The sequence below is a fragment of the Oculina patagonica genome, chromosome 1 (assembly GCF_052425735.1).
Source record: "Oculina patagonica isolate OP01 chromosome 1, crgOcupat, whole genome shotgun sequence".
NCBI lineage: Eukaryota > Metazoa > Cnidaria > Anthozoa > Scleractinia > Oculinidae > Oculina > Oculina patagonica.
The window spans coordinates 1,650,490-1,665,258 of record NC_135758.1 but is presented as its reverse complement, the minus strand read 5'-3'; the positions used below and the strand labels follow the sequence as shown (position 1 = coordinate 1,665,258).

General features: G+C 39.2%; 4 protein-coding genes across 5 annotated transcripts in view; 2 read left to right on the top strand and 2 right to left on the bottom strand.

Annotated features, from left to right (window-relative positions):
• The window catches only part of LOC144666339 (protein HTATIP2-like), a 148,498-nt gene that overhangs the window by 125,930 nt on the left and 7,799 nt on the right, over window positions 1-14,769 (bottom strand). The window lies entirely within an intron of this gene.
• On the top strand, window positions 1,987-3,247 carry LOC144661209 (uncharacterized). The gene has a single exon (XM_078521939.1). It carries the CDS (start codon window positions 2,000-2,002, stop codon window positions 3,245-3,247), a length of 1,248 nt encoding a protein of 415 aa, XP_078378065.1. The 5' UTR covers window positions 1,987-1,999.
• Window positions 3,296-4,420, top strand: LOC144663420 (uncharacterized). The gene has a single exon (XM_078524405.1). It carries the CDS (start codon window positions 3,296-3,298, stop codon window positions 4,418-4,420), a length of 1,125 nt encoding a protein of 374 aa, XP_078380531.1.
• On the bottom strand, window positions 5,157-14,095 carry LOC144663001 (uncharacterized). Of its 2 annotated transcripts, none has more exons than XM_078523968.1 (10): window positions 14,021-14,095; window positions 13,265-13,339; window positions 12,478-12,527; window positions 10,821-10,884; window positions 10,391-10,624; window positions 7,970-8,142; window positions 6,933-7,083; window positions 6,716-6,826; window positions 6,012-6,143; window positions 5,157-5,297 (listed from the first exon to the last, which is right to left on the bottom strand). In XM_078523968.1, the coding sequence occupies exons 1-10, from the start codon at window positions 14,060-14,062 to the stop codon at window positions 5,184-5,186; spliced, it is 1,146 nt and encodes a 381-aa protein (XP_078380094.1). In that variant the 5' UTR covers window positions 14,063-14,095; the 3' UTR covers window positions 5,157-5,183. The 2 variants fall into 2 exon arrangements, with proteins under 2 accessions (XP_078380094.1, XP_078380160.1); XM_078524034.1 differs by having other exon boundaries at window positions 6,012-6,140; window positions 14,021-14,094.

The following is a 14,769-nucleotide window of genomic DNA, read 5'->3' as shown; positions in this document are numbered from 1 at the left end:
TTATCTTGATTAAACGCCGGGTCTCCTAGGCGGAGTTGAAAATAGGCTCCTAAAGTATTTTTTTAAGGTATAATAAGCTGTATGTATATTAGTCAGATACATGTTTGTAAAAAAAAAGACGAATAAAAACCCTTCAACAACGGCCACAAATAAACTGCAGAAGTCAGATAAACGCTGGGTCCACCTGGCCAAGTTTATACGGTACATTGGTATGTAAGTCTCCCACAGTAATCCACATAGCTATCTATTTAATACCAGTAAAACTAGTGGTAACCACAGGTTAGAAAGTGCGGGCCTCGATGCAGTTGAGAAGGTAATTGGAGGGAAGTGTTTTTAAATCACTGGACAAAAGAAAATTATTCCGAGTAAGGTCGAGTAACGCGTCACGCTTAAGTCACGAATGTTTTTTATCATTTCCTATTGCCGCAAACCAATCAGAGTTGTTTTTTTGATTGACAATTTTGCGAAGTGTAGTCGAGCACGCGGTGTGAATTGAGATGTGATTTTCCTCCGTCGGCAAACTCGCTTTGTTGTCAGTGTTATAAGGAATTTCTCGAGAATAACCGTTGTTGGAATCATTCGCTTTGCCGTAGTTTATCTGTGATCACAGCAGATCTTCTCAAAAGCAACACCTATAAAACAACGTCTGCAAAACGTACCGGTAATGTCTGCAAGACAGAAGCCTCGATCTAATGTGACAAACTGTTGATTTTTCGCATTCTTATCGCTCTTGGAGACAAGATTTTTCTCTTCCGGTGTTACGACAAACTGTCGTGATTGACACATTTTTTGCATTCCGATCGTTCTTAGTGGAAGAACAAAATTTTCAACTTCCGGTTTGCAGATAGCCTTTATAAACGTGGCGCGCACGCGTAATACGCAATCCGCTGGACAATGTCAAGATTAGGGTTGCGGGCGACGTTGCGGGCCTCTCTTGGGCCCGCAACAAGATGACAATCATGAATACCGTACAATTCTGGTTAGAAGCCCTGGGCTTATACAACTTCGTAAGGAATTTTGGGTGGGCTTATCAACGGAGGGATAAAAGATACGTTTCGAAACGAGCTGCGGCAGTTTTGATCAAAATGCGTTGTTAAGGTCGCACAGGACCCTTGAGATCATTATGTATGTATTATTTAAAGAGTAGGCACGAACTGCGACGACTGAAGCCGACAACAAACGAAATATTCATGACAATGTTTTTCTTTGTACAAGTTCTTTGTACAAGTAATTACACGGTATTGTTCTCAGCTTTGCGTACCGTGCGCTGAAACAAAGCGAATTATCATAATTAGATTCACTGCTGCGAATATAGCACACGTCGGTTGTAAAGATTGACTCGGAAGGTCTTCGGAAGCGGAAAATCCTGCAATTTTGTGTCCAAGTTATCTTCGCCGATATAGAATTTCCGGAGTTGATTCGCGAGGAACATGAACTTGGCGCACCCTATTGTGTTATGACAAGAGCGAATTTTGAAATTTCGTTCTCAAAATGAAGATAGCACGTTTCAAAGTTTAGATTTCACATTTTTACTCTCTTAGAAGCAGATAACTTCTAGCAGTTTTTGAAATCGAAAATTTCGTTCTTGTCATAACAGAAAAGAGGTTATGATTCATCACTAGGTTATATAATCATTTAACTCGGTGCGCTGTAGTAGCCGAAAACTTGGACACAAAACCGCATTATCTGCAGTTAAACTTTTAAGAACCTGTAACATTACAGCAAACGGTCATCTCTCAGTAAAAGGACAATCATGATGTAATTCCATCATGATTTTTTGATCGATGTTCAAAAATTTGGCTAATGAATTTATTAATGAGCAAGGGTCCTGCGCGACCTTAAAAGTGCCTAATAAAAACAAATAAAATCTTGATGATATCCGGGGTTTTCCCGGTTGCTACCTATGATGCATCGCACCCCAGGACCTTAGCTTTACTGCTTTACTTAAATCCAGTCCTCCCTCTTCCACGAGCTCGTCCACCGAAACAGAAAGGAAAAGATGGCGGAAGCCACCGATCCATTTGAAAATCCATTCGATGTTGAGATGGTACTGCTACTTAGAGAGGAAGCAGAGACGGCTGAAAAACGATTAAAAGCGATATTGGCAAAAGACGTAAAAGTTGAACAGGAAGATGCTACGAGACCACTAGTTGCAAAACCAGTGTGGCCGTATGTTATGTGGTGCGTCAACTATGTAAACAGTCCTTCGGAGTTCAATAGAAAAACAAGACATCGTGTACCTTTGAGTTGCACCCGTGAGAGCAATCAGCCAGATCAGATGTCAAACCGAGATCATAGTAGCTCTATAGATACAACGATTGACTCGTGTGAAAGCAAATTAGTTTGTGAAGCTAACCTCGGAAATGAATCGATGCCAAACCCGGAAGCGATCGAATACAAATCCACCGATGAGCCGTTATCAATGGATGACATGACTGATCTCTTGCAAAGGAGTATCAACATGCTTTCAGACCTGCAAGACCTTCTGTCAATAGGTGTTGAGAAATACTTAATAAGGGACACTGGGAAAAATGAAACCGATTCAATGATTTCAGAAGACAAACAGACCCAAAGAACGCTTGAAGGTGGTGAGACGATGCAGGAGATGGCCCCCCGGACAATGAACGAAAACGAAAACAGCAGACTTGAAGAAGCGGTTGAAGAGAACCTTCAGTTACCCTACACTGATGATAAAAGCACCTCTGTTGGTTATGATGTGAGTTTGACCGAGAGTTCAGAGAAACTGAAGCCCATCAGTCAAAATAAAGTGTACAGTAAAGAAAATATAAAAACGGAAACTAATGACGTAAACCTGAAATGCATTCTGAAGTCAGAAGAATGTGAGGAGGTGCTTAGAACAAGAGCAGATGAGACAGGTCCAAGTTGTGAGAGTGATCATGCTATCCCCAGCCTCTGTGATGCATTTGATTATCAAGAGGATGCTACAGACATTGGTGGAAGGAGATCACTGGAAACCATGGAAACAAAGTCTAATGAAAAGAGTACAGGAATTGAAGAGTCAGGGCAAGATATGAGAGTAACAAGTGTGGATACCCCAAAACAGGTTAGCACCTTTAAGGTGCACCATTTCAAAACTGAACTTCAATCACCAGTTTCAGAACAGTCAGTCTTATACAATACAATCACAAAGTGGCTACCAAGTATCAGCATTGATCCACTGATCAAAACTGAACGCATCAAACAGCTGGTAAAGAGCTTAATGAACAACACTGTCCAAGAACTGTAGACAAAGCACCAAATATTTTCCAAGTGCTACATCATAGAAACTGGCAGTATGGCAGAGGGTACCAAGATTGGTCAGCCTGACGAGTTTGATTTTAATATCGCTCTCCCTATGTTAGCTGATTCAGATGTGGCAGAACTTTTGTACGTCAAACTTGGAATACAAACTCGCCTTCATGATGACATCCGCGATGAAGTCCTTTCTTTCCTGTGTCAGTTTTCCTTTGTTGATTCATCCTACAGGCACTATCTTATAAATGCCTATATGCTCCAGGTCTTTCGTGAAACTGTAAGGAAGCACTTGCCTCTTGGATGGACAATGCAAGAGGAAAGTGACATACACATGATGAGAGTATACCTTAAGAATCAAACTTTGACTCTTCATCTACAATGCGACTCTGGACCAGATGCAGGCTTTATCCTGTCTATTGATGTATGTTATGGAATTCCTCTCAACGCTGAGCGACTCCAGACAATCTACGTTGCTGACCATACTCATGCTTTGCACCTGTCCTTTGTTCACAGTGAGTGCCTTCGAATGAACACAGGGGTTGTGGCAGTTATCAGTCGAAACCCTCTTGTTGCAGAACGCTTCTTTTTTCAGACAGAACCATACAAATTTCATGACAATAAATTGGCTGCAGACTGTTACAAACTGGCAAAACATGTGGCAAGAAGTTTCCTGCCAAAAATGAACAAAAACAATTGTAGTTTATGCGAGGACACCTTAATTCCATCTTTCTACATGAAAACTGTGGTGTTATTTATGATGGACTTCTACACTGAAACTAATGACTGGTGTGAAACACAGCTTGGAAACAGATTGATCGAGATATTTGAAATAATGTGTTACAGCTTCCTAAATGAATACAAAGTTCTAGCACATTACACACATATTAACAGTATGAAGATGGACTTTAAAATGAAATACAACCCAGAAAATGGCAGCATCAAAGCTGGGGTTGGAATGGATGGTGAGAAACCTTGCACAATTCCACGCATGGAAGACCTCAATCTTGCATCGTCATGTGTGGAAATCAGAACCGCTGTGCAAAGTTACTGGCAATTTATGAAGAATGAAGAATGGGCAGTTGGTGATCTGCTACAGAAACTTACTGAGCTTTTATATGTGTTGAAATTTACAGAAATTGACTGTAGGCAGTATACCCATGAATGATTTCTCACTATTTACACTAGTACATGCTACACTTTGTTATTGTTTAATAGTCTTAAGTGTCAAACACTAGTCGGACTTGTGACATTTTCTCTGAATTTCAAACAGCAAAATAATAATTACATGAACATCAAAAGAAAGCTTGATATCGAGCCCATTGTCAGTGTCTTCAATTTTTGCAACACAACTTCTGATGTTGTCTCATCAATGACTAGTTCCTGCAACAAGCATTGGGGACGTTTCTAGGTCCCTTCATGTTAACTGATCATTTTTTTTTATATAAATTAAGTCTCTGGGACCGAAATCTGGTTCCTTAACTTATCCCACAAATTCAAACTTGTCTGAGTTCCCTGGGACTTGCTCCCCAAAATAAAGGTCTGCACATACAAGGAAGCAAGTCCCAGGGCTGTACTGACCTCTTCATGTAAACTCTTCAATGAACTTGTTTCAGGGACTTGTCCCTTGTGTGTACTGACCTTTATTGGACACTTGGTATGCACAGAATGAATAAAATCTAAAGGTGATAGCAATCTATTTTAACTGACTTTGGTCTTTCCACTTACAAATTTCAAATCGTTGCATGCATATTGCGGTACTTAAGTCATCCACAGTAACCCTCACTAACACCAGAAAAACAAAATGACAATCATGAGTATCTCTGTTCTAAATGATTTATTTCAAAAGTTTACATTCTATTTCTGAAAAAAAAAAAAAAAAAAACCAACAAGCATTTTAATAACAGCGATCATAAATGACAGCGTGCTCGTCACGTGGTAGGTAGTTCAGCTGCATCTTGTTTGCTAGTATCTGTTTCTGTTGTAGACACTTGTTGAGCTTCATTAGCTCCTGTGTTTGATCCGTGTCGAAGATTTTGCATAGCCTACAAACGCATACAAGAAAGCGCTGTTAACACCAGCGGCATCTAATAAAAGTAATTAAATGGACAGTTCAGTTCTATCCCCCGTGAAAGAAAACTATATGATGTTATTGTATATTAGTAAAATTATTTAAAAACTAGCCATGGTATAATTATTGCAATTTTTGAGTTCGATTGGTTTACAGGCCATGGTATATGAGCTTATTTACCACTGACCAGAATTATGGTAGGTGCACACGTCAGCGAGAACAGCTGGCGAGCTCAAATATTGCATTTTTCTAGTTGTTTTTTATTAAAACAATATTATTCCACTCACACTTGTTGGATATGAGATAGTTATAGCCAGCTCATTTTCAATCTACCATCTCATTTCCAATGTATGCTGGTGGAATAATTGTTAAGGAGACCCCTGATATATTCTGTATAAGTGTGTAATATCTGGTCTCTGTACACAACGGTAACACAAACGTCACCAAATAGAAAGCTTAATGACTAAAATAACAGAATATCCCTCTCATAGGAGATTTATGTTGGCCTTGAAGGTAGCTGGCTTAGGGCTTTGTGGCTCACCAACTACCTTACTTACTTACTTACTGTCCATCATGCCTGTGTGGCACATAGGGCAGCTCACCAACTACCAGCCAATAGAAACCTCAAGCCCACAATCTAATTGTTAATTAGTTACCTACATAAAGCTTATGCAGTGTATGCACTCACTTGGTAATATCCTGTATGGTAGCCACTCAAGTACCAAGCCATTAACATACTCGCTAGTGCGTCGTTATCATGAGAAACATCACTGCTGTTAACTGGAGCTGGGGGCGGTGGCATGGGTGCAAATGGAAACTGCTGACAAAAAGAAATTATTTTAAATTCTACAGGAACAGAAAAGACTGAAATGGAAACTTTTGTAGGAGACAAACGATCAGTGCATTCTACTCAGGTTGAGAAATCTAGGCTTGCATTGAGTTTATTTCTAGGATTTTATTTCCCCGTTTACTCCATAGTTTTTGTTTGATTGAGAAGTGATATCAAACACTCGAGACAGTGTGTCATCAGCTATTCAAACATTTCTAATTTCTTCAAAATACCCTGCTGCCCGTCATATTTTTAACTCTCTTGTGGGTGTTTGGATATCCCAACGAAACATTGTCGTTGTGTTTGATATATTACCGGTACATCTAAATTGGTATCAGCGAATTGTTAACAAGGGTAACGTTACATCGCATATCGCAACCTGTGATAGGTGATGGAATAGCATACCATCAAGGGGTAAAATCAATATCCTTCATCCCTTTGTGCAACAGCAATGATGAGTCTTTCTGGCTTCCTCAGTCGCTAGGATTGCAATGTAATACTTAATACCCTGACTGACATCTCAGTCTCAAATTATTAAATAGCCACTTCACTGAGTTACTTACAGCATTTGTCGTGGCTGGGGGTTGAAATCCAGTTGGGTTCGCCATTGGCCAGTGTTGCGGCAGGAGTGATGGTGGCATGGATGGAGGGGGTGGGGGTGGAAAATAATTCATCTGAAAAAGAAAAACACCAATAAACAAAGTGTTAGGGTCTCCTCGAGTTTACCCTTGGATACTATAAGAAGGTTCCTTCCCTATTGGAAATAAACTGTCTACTTACAGAAGGCTGGTAGTTAGAAGGAAATGCAAAGCTAGAAAATGGAGTTCCAGGGTATCTTTGGTCTGAGGTGTAAGGATGGTGATGATGAGGATGATGTCGCAGTTGACGTGAGGGCCGTGAAGGCTTTAGTGCTGATACATCAACATCTTGTCTGAATAACAACACACAAGACAAAATTAACAGTTAGTTGCAGACTGATTGATTTTTGTAACTTGCTAATAACAAGTTTTTTCAGTGTTTTGATAGCAGGTAACAGGATAGATTTTCTTAATTAGCATAATCCAAAAAAGTGCAGTGGCAGCCTGATGGAATTCAATGGTGTTTTTTAAGTGAGCCCAGAATCAGTAACAGGACTGTAGCAGATGCACCCAGAGCTTGGCTGAACATTACACAGAAGTTTGCCTTAACATAAAAAGGGACAATGCAGTCCCTTTGTCCCCACCTTAAATATGCGTACAATGTTGCCTTGCTCCTGTAATTTTAACATCCAGTTTGGTTTATTCAGGGCTAAAAAAAACTTCCGCCTTGCTCTTCAAACAAGCAGCTCTCAAATTTTGTTTGCCCAGGGGCAGCTGCATGCTTGCGGTTGCCTCGGTTTACTTTTTATGATTTAGTCAGCAGATGACTTGCCATGGCCATTAGCCATTGGGCAAGTGAGCATAAAAAGCTACTTGCCCAGTAAGAGAATTTACATGTTCCAGACAACCAGCACTTCTTTTAAGCCCTGTTTAGAGGGTAGCAAAGGGGCTGTCGTGATTCCGTTTCACGTACAAATTTTAATCAAATTCATGCATTATGTATACTTGAAACAGCAGAATTCACGAATCACGAGTCTTTTTAGCTATTTTTAAGGGGCATGGTATAATTTTTGCCCTATTTTCGCATGTCACTGACTAATTTTTGCCCTTTTCACGTGTCACGCATCAAACCTTTTCTACCCTCTGTTAATTTTGCTGATGGAGAGTCATATCATACAAAATGAAATGTGTTGCCTGAACAGTGCTTAAATAATTCCATTAAATATTTCAAAATCTAACCTGTTCCTGGACTTGAGGAAAGTGACCTTACAAGTGTATGGTGATGGAAATGAGTTGATGACTGCCTCGTGGAGGTGCTGGCTGGGATGTTCTGGTGCTAGACACAAGTCGCTGACCTGCCATCTGATGGGTGACTGACCTCCTGAAGTCCAGTCCATTTCATTATCACCACTCTACAAAAAAAAAAACACAATTAACATTACTGGTCAGAACAACTATGAAATATTCTGCTTTGCCACCTAGATTATAGCGGAGCTCCCAGCTGCCCGAAGGGCCGCAGAGCAGAGCCCCATACCCATAGAAAATTAACAGACACATGCTTTTGGTTTTTCATGGTCATCATGGCTAGTGGCATGGTTCGCGGGCGCATGCGCCTAGTGACGTCGCCCCAACATGGCAGCCATACTCCAGAAACAGGTTTAAGGTTATGGTTAATGTCAGCTACATCTTTGATATTGGACATTCATATATATATAGCCTTGGCTCCTAAGTGAAGCATAGCTCATCCACAGTTTTCTTCCACTGTTCTCTGTCTTGGGCTTGGTGTTCAATTTGGGTCCATCGTAGACCTATCTGCCGCAGTTCTTGTTCGGCTGATCTTCTCCAGTTGTTTTTTGGCCTTCCACGATTTCTCTTTCCTTGAGGGTTCCAGAAGAGTGCCTGTTTAGTTACGCTATTGTGTGGTTTCCTTAGCGTGTGTCCTATCCATTTCCACTTCTTTCTTCTGATTTGAATCATCATCTTGTCTTCCTGAGTCCTTGCCCATAGATCTTCGTTGCTGATGGTGTTTGGCCATCTTACACCAAGGATGTAGCGTAGGCAGCGGTTGACGAAGGCTTGGGTTTTATCTGTGATGTTCTTCGTTACTCTCCAAGTTTCAGCTCCATACATCAGTACTGTTTTAACATTAATTCATGTCATGGGTAATTGACAGCTGTCAAAACAAGGTATCCACTGACCAGTATCACATGACCATATCGCGGGCTCACATGTAGAGCTCATCGAGATCGAATGTTTATCACTGACCAAGTAATGGTTTACATTGGATCGTGGGCTCAGGTGCTATATCTTTTCCTGTTATCGGTCAGTAAATTAGGATTAATGACATGGGCGAAGTAAATAATCGGGGAGCTCCGCTTTTAGGCTTGACTAAATCTATTTATTATATGGCTACAATAGTACGCGCGCTCTGATTGGCTGCTGAGCGGGCATTATTTTCTTGTAATGCCCGGGCATTATGAAATTTTTTCTCGGCTCGACGGTTTTTTGAGTTGTGAGTAAACGCTACTAGCGAGGGGGCAAAAACAACAAAAAATGCCGACAAAATATAACTATCTTTTCAATAACTGAAAGAAAAATGCAAGCATACCGATACTTCTTTAGTATGAGCGACGAAGAGAGCCACAGAGAGCGAGTTTTACCTCCAGTGTTTTTTCCCTTGATTATACTCTTTTTTTTAATAGTGCTTAAAGGCCATATAATAAATAACTTATTAACCTCGTCCGTTCGGTCATTACAGGGGAATCTCAGACCTCGACCTTGATGTATTGACCTCGCTGTCGCTCGGTCAATACATCAAGGTCTCGGTCTGAGATTCCCCTGTAATGACCTCACTCTCGGTTAATAAGTAGTATTTAATAGTTCTAATGCAGAGTTCTTCACAAATTTATCAACTTGTGAGAATGATATGACTTCCCACAACTGTTTTATTGCATGAAGAGTTTAATGTATTTACAGTGCTGCGCACCATACAATTGCCACTATTCAAAGTATTTTTTAAATTTTTAACGACTCTTTGACATCTTTTTGTCAATTTTTTTAAATTACTTTGTTTGAGTTGGCACGAACTGTAAGTAGCACAGTTGTTAAGTTCCATGTTCACCCTTGCAATTGGCTCCGACAACCGTCAACTCTGCCTCCTTCACAGAAAGATGTCAAAAAGATATCAAAAAGTTGTCAGGGTTTGTACCCTTTTCAAGAGTTTTCGAAATTCCATGACTTTTCAAAGTTTTCCATGACCTTAATAGAAATGTTCACGTTGTTTACCTTTTCTTCACAAAAAATTACCTGCCTTATTTATTTTGTACAATATATGCCATTTTCCATGCCTTTTCATGACCCACACTTAAATTCCATGACTTTCCAGGCCTGGAAAATGGAATTCTTAAATTCCATCACTTTCCAGGTTTTCCATGACCTGTACGAACCCTGGTTGTTAAAATAAATAACTTTGTCAACTGGCAACAGCATGACAATGTGCAGTACTTTTGTCCCAAGGTTGATTGTATGTGGTTGTCAAAAAAATGACGCTTCGGTTTTTATTTTACTTTTTACTTCACCATTAGGTGAAGTCCTCTTGAAAGTCAACATTGAAACATGATAAGGAAGCAGTAATATTATTGTTTTCATAGTTAAAATAACCTGTTGTTCTGGAGATGTCGGCCAACCTGACTGATTTCCATTTCGTCTGGGTGACTTGCCGTCTTTTTTAGACAAAGGTGGTAAAAGATCATCTAAGTTTTGTTCCTCTTTATTTCCATAGCCACAAAACCTCACTACACAAGTATTGGAGCTTGCATCCAGTGAAATTATCACAGCATCATAAATTAGCTCATCTTCAGAGTATACAGCTCGGCAACTATCACCAACACGCCACTGAAAGATAAATAAAAATCTATGTGAGTATTCTGTGAACAGTTGGCTTTTACCTTTCCTTCTTTCAGGAGGTTCATTAATTTACCAAAAAACAAGACTGTATTTCTTGTTCTCCTATACACAACTGTTTCCATATTGTTCAATATTCCATACATAAATGTGGAAAAAGTTAATGTTTTTGTGAAAGAATCATTACCCCTGACTCGTGTTCCTGTTCTGTTGCTTTCTTCTTATCCTTCTTCTTTGAAGGTTGTTGTTTCCTAACAAAAAGAGGGAACAAGTTTTTGTGTTTAAATCAGGACATGTTCATGTTGTAGTTTAAAATGAATTTTAGTTGGATTTTTAATTCCCTCTCAGATTTCTACCGCAACCATTATCCATCAACAACGAAATATAAAAATTATTATTTTAACTAGTTTGAAATCATTTTACCTGAATCTACAACAGCAATCATAAGGACAGGATTTACCTTATTGCTAACCTTCACATAATTTATTCAACTGACCATTAATAAGTTGCTAACTTAATACAGTGGAACCCCGATGTAACGATCTTCGATATAACGGTATTCCCGATATAACGATGAATATGTTATGTCCCGGCAATAGAAAAATGTATGGGACGGAACCCCGATATAACGATTTCTCGATATAACGATATCATTTTACTGCCCCCTTGGCATATTGTTATATCGGGGTTCCACTGTATGCTCATTTGGTTCTCATAAAACATTTTCAATAATAATTAATTGATTGACACAATCACATGAATGTCTGAATAAAAGAATCTTGTAAAACTCTATTATACTGGATTGGAGGACAGGAAAATACCTCAGTCTAAAGTGTTTGACAAAGTCATACAAAAAATCTCGATGATTTGGTAAGTGCAGAATGCAATATGGAACAATTGAAAGTATGACGTTTTATATATGTTCGTGTTTATTTGCTTTATTTTACTTTCGGAAAAACTGTTCACAGGCTACTTGTATTCTTTCCCAGGTGTTCCTTACGCTAATCTTTGCAAACGTATCACGACACTTTTGTTCGTTTGTAACAAAATACTTTTGTCTTCCTTGAAAATGCGATAACATGAAACTTTTGTTTTTTGTTTGTTTTACGGCGGCATCGATGACATTTGTTTAATTTAATTAACTTACGGTTTAGACTGCACGAAAGACGATTCTCAAAAACTAAAGAAACAAATCTAATCAAAAAAGATATTTTTCGACAGGTTTTTTAAAACGCAGTACAGCTAGGATATTTGTTTCCTGGTTATCAGGTGTTCACGCCGAAAATCCCGGTGCAAGTTTTTGCATTCCTAATTACGAAAGCGATGTGAAAGTCTCAAAATCTAATTTAATTAATTTGCAGTTTTTACTTGGCGCCAAGAAGTCTGCAGGAAGCCTACCGCAAACACGCAATACAAGCGGTGTTCATGATAGTTCCAGAAAACAACGTAGACTAATCTGCGTATGCGTTTGGTGTAAATTACGTTGAGTAGTACCACAAGGAGAGCAAAGGGTTTTCTGAAACAAATATATATACGTTTGAGATCTTCATATGAAAGTAACGTAGATGTGCTCCAGGTTTTACCTAGGGGTACGGTCAGGTGCTCCCCACCCCCACCCCCTTCACAAGAAATAATTAATTAATTGATATTAATTAATTAATTGACTATTAAAGTTCACACCATAGCGCTTTAGGGGTTTAGGGCATTAGGGGTTTAGGGGTTTAGGGGTTTAGCGGACGACAGCCCCAACAAACCATCACAATAGTGCATTCTGCACTAAAAATGTAACTTTTAATTGTCATACTCTTGTCTGACTTGAGTCTATCTACATTCCTACAATGTACCTGTTTTTGCCACCACTCTTGCTCTTTGTGCTGCCATTTTTTCCTCCATTCTGGTTAAAAAAAGGTAATAAAATAAAAACGTTATCCTAGAACTGAAAATAATTACAGTTAACACTGGATTTCTTGAACTCTCAATTTCTTGTACCTCCCAATAATTCAAACAAAAACTAAGCTGTTTTCCTTGGATTTAATTATCTTTCTTGGTCAGCCCTTGTTTCATAGAACCCTTTGATAATTTCATTTGACAGCAACATGGCTCTATTATATAATAAAAACACTGGTAGTCTGAAAAATAATACTTTTACGGTTTTGAAAAAAATAAAGCTTAGACGACCTACATCTGCTCAAGGCACTTGTTAAGGTTAGACAATACAGAGGCTTTTCAAGGGGGTTTCTAAAGTCGCTTTGTTGCTAGTTTCGAACCCACTTGCCTATTTAGTGAAAGAAAGGTTGTTGCTGTTGCAAATATACACCCTTCCAGTGCTAGTTTTGTCGGCTTTAGATGCTCTGAAACAAGATTGTTGCTACATTTTTAGCTATTTCGAAGCAATGTTGCCTGTCACCAAAACCCCTTGGAAGGCCTCAATATGGACACCAAAGAGACAGGGAACAGTGCATGTATTATAGAGGTAGAGTTTATGAATTTTGGTCTCTTTCAGACCAGGTCAACTGTTTGTATTATTTTCGAGGTGTCTGTACAGAAGAGTTGTTGTAGGGAAAGGCTAAACTGTAAAGCTTACAAGAGCTTGGTAATTAAACAGCTAATACATTTAGTAATACAAAATACCTTTATAGCACTTATCGCCCGATCATATGCTTCTATAAGTGCAGTGTCATCCCAGATGTCTGATATGTCATTATTCTAGAAAATAAACTCAAGCAAATCAGTCATAAGGATGCACAGTGGCCTAATGGTTAGTATGCTGGACTCCAGATCGTGTGGTCTGGGTTTGAGCCCTTCCCAGGCAAGACACTTTTTGCTCATAGTGCCTCTCTCCACCCAGGTGAATAAATGGGTTCCAGCAGATTAATGCTGGGGGTTACCCTGTAATGGACTAGCACCCCATCCAGGGGGGAGTAAAAATACTACTAGTCACTTCATGCTATGGAAAATGCGATAGGCTCTGGCCTGATGCAGGGTTCTCAATAATGTATGGACAGTATAAGGAGAAATTATTTAATTGATAGATGTCAATCAACTGTAGATGTTGACAACAAAAAGTTAAGGTGGCCACCGGCAAAACCTTCTTGCGTGTCTTTACATATCAGTGTTAATTTGTCAACGACAATCAGCAGACCTTAAAGAACGGTGCGTTGAAACTCCAAAATAAAGTTGTTTTCATTCAAGAGAGAAACTAAATAAAACAGATAAAAGGTGTTTGACGACAAAGATGCTTTTTTGCTAGCTAAGCTGTTATTGTACAACAGCGATTTCCCCCAGATAATCGCAAAGAAAATAGATAAAAACAAGCTTACGTTAAAATCAAGACATAAGATTATCTGTTTGAACACAAAAAATGCAAAGAAAGCTGTTCTTTCCTACCTCGCCAGTTCTATAAACGACATCTCCACTCTTGGCCGCCATGTTGAATATAATCAGTACCAAGCCCTTGCAGCTTTTGAGACTGTGAAAACTGGCACTAGCTTAGCGACCTCGCTCAAGTGTTCTCACTAAAATAATATTCGCGCGAGTTTTTCGCGTTTTGGAGAAAATCGCGAAATTTATGCTCGCGAAAAAAAAGCGGGAAAGGTGACCACGCGAAACTTAATACCATATAATCTGATACAGTGGAACCCCGATATAACGATCTTCGATATAACGATATTCCCGATATAACGATGAATATGTTATGTCCCGGCAATAGTAAAATGTATGGGACGGAACCCCGATATAACGATTCCTCGATATAACGATATAATTTTACTACCCCCTTGGCATATCGTTATATCGGGGTTCCACTGTATAATAAAAAATAATAATACACGAGTTTTAAATGTTGCGAGACACTGGCTTTCTGGTACTTGTTCATATTATTAAAAAATTGTGGCTTTCTAACCTTATCTTCCCGCTCTAAATACAATCCTCCTTCAATATTTGGTACGTACAACTTTAAGAGTACCTGTAATTTACGTTAACTTTGTAAAACGGGGATCCACGGATTAGGGTTGGGGCAATGCATTTCTTTTCTCTCGGAATCGCAAAAAAAAAAAAAAAAAACTCGTGAAACACAGCTCCTGAATTTTTTCGAAGTTAAGTACGCGCGAAAATTATTAAGAAAGAGGCACGCTTCA

What these genes read in the sequence shown, in the direction of transcription:
- LOC144661209 (XM_078521939.1), top strand. Translation starts at nt 2,000, where the DNA reads ATGGCGGAAGCCACCGATCCATTTGAAAATCCATTCGATGTTGAGATG.
- LOC144663001 (XM_078523968.1), bottom strand. Translation starts at nt 14,062, where the DNA reads ATGGCGGCCAAGAGTGGAGATGTCGTTTATAGAACTGGCGAG. An exon ending in GGGCGATAAGTGCTATAAAG is followed by an intron (nt 12,528 to 13,264) that starts GTATTTTGTATT and finishes TTTTTTAACCAG; the next exon opens with AATGGAGGAAAAAATGGCAG. An exon ending in CCCCAGCCACGACAAATGCT is followed by an intron (nt 6,144 to 6,715) that starts GTAAGTAACTCA and finishes TCTTTTTGTCAG; the next exon opens with CAGTTTCCATTTGCACCCAT.
- LOC144663420 (XM_078524405.1), top strand. Translation starts at nt 3,296, where the DNA reads ATGGCAGAGGGTACCAAGATTGGTCAGCCTGACGAGTTTGATTTTAAT.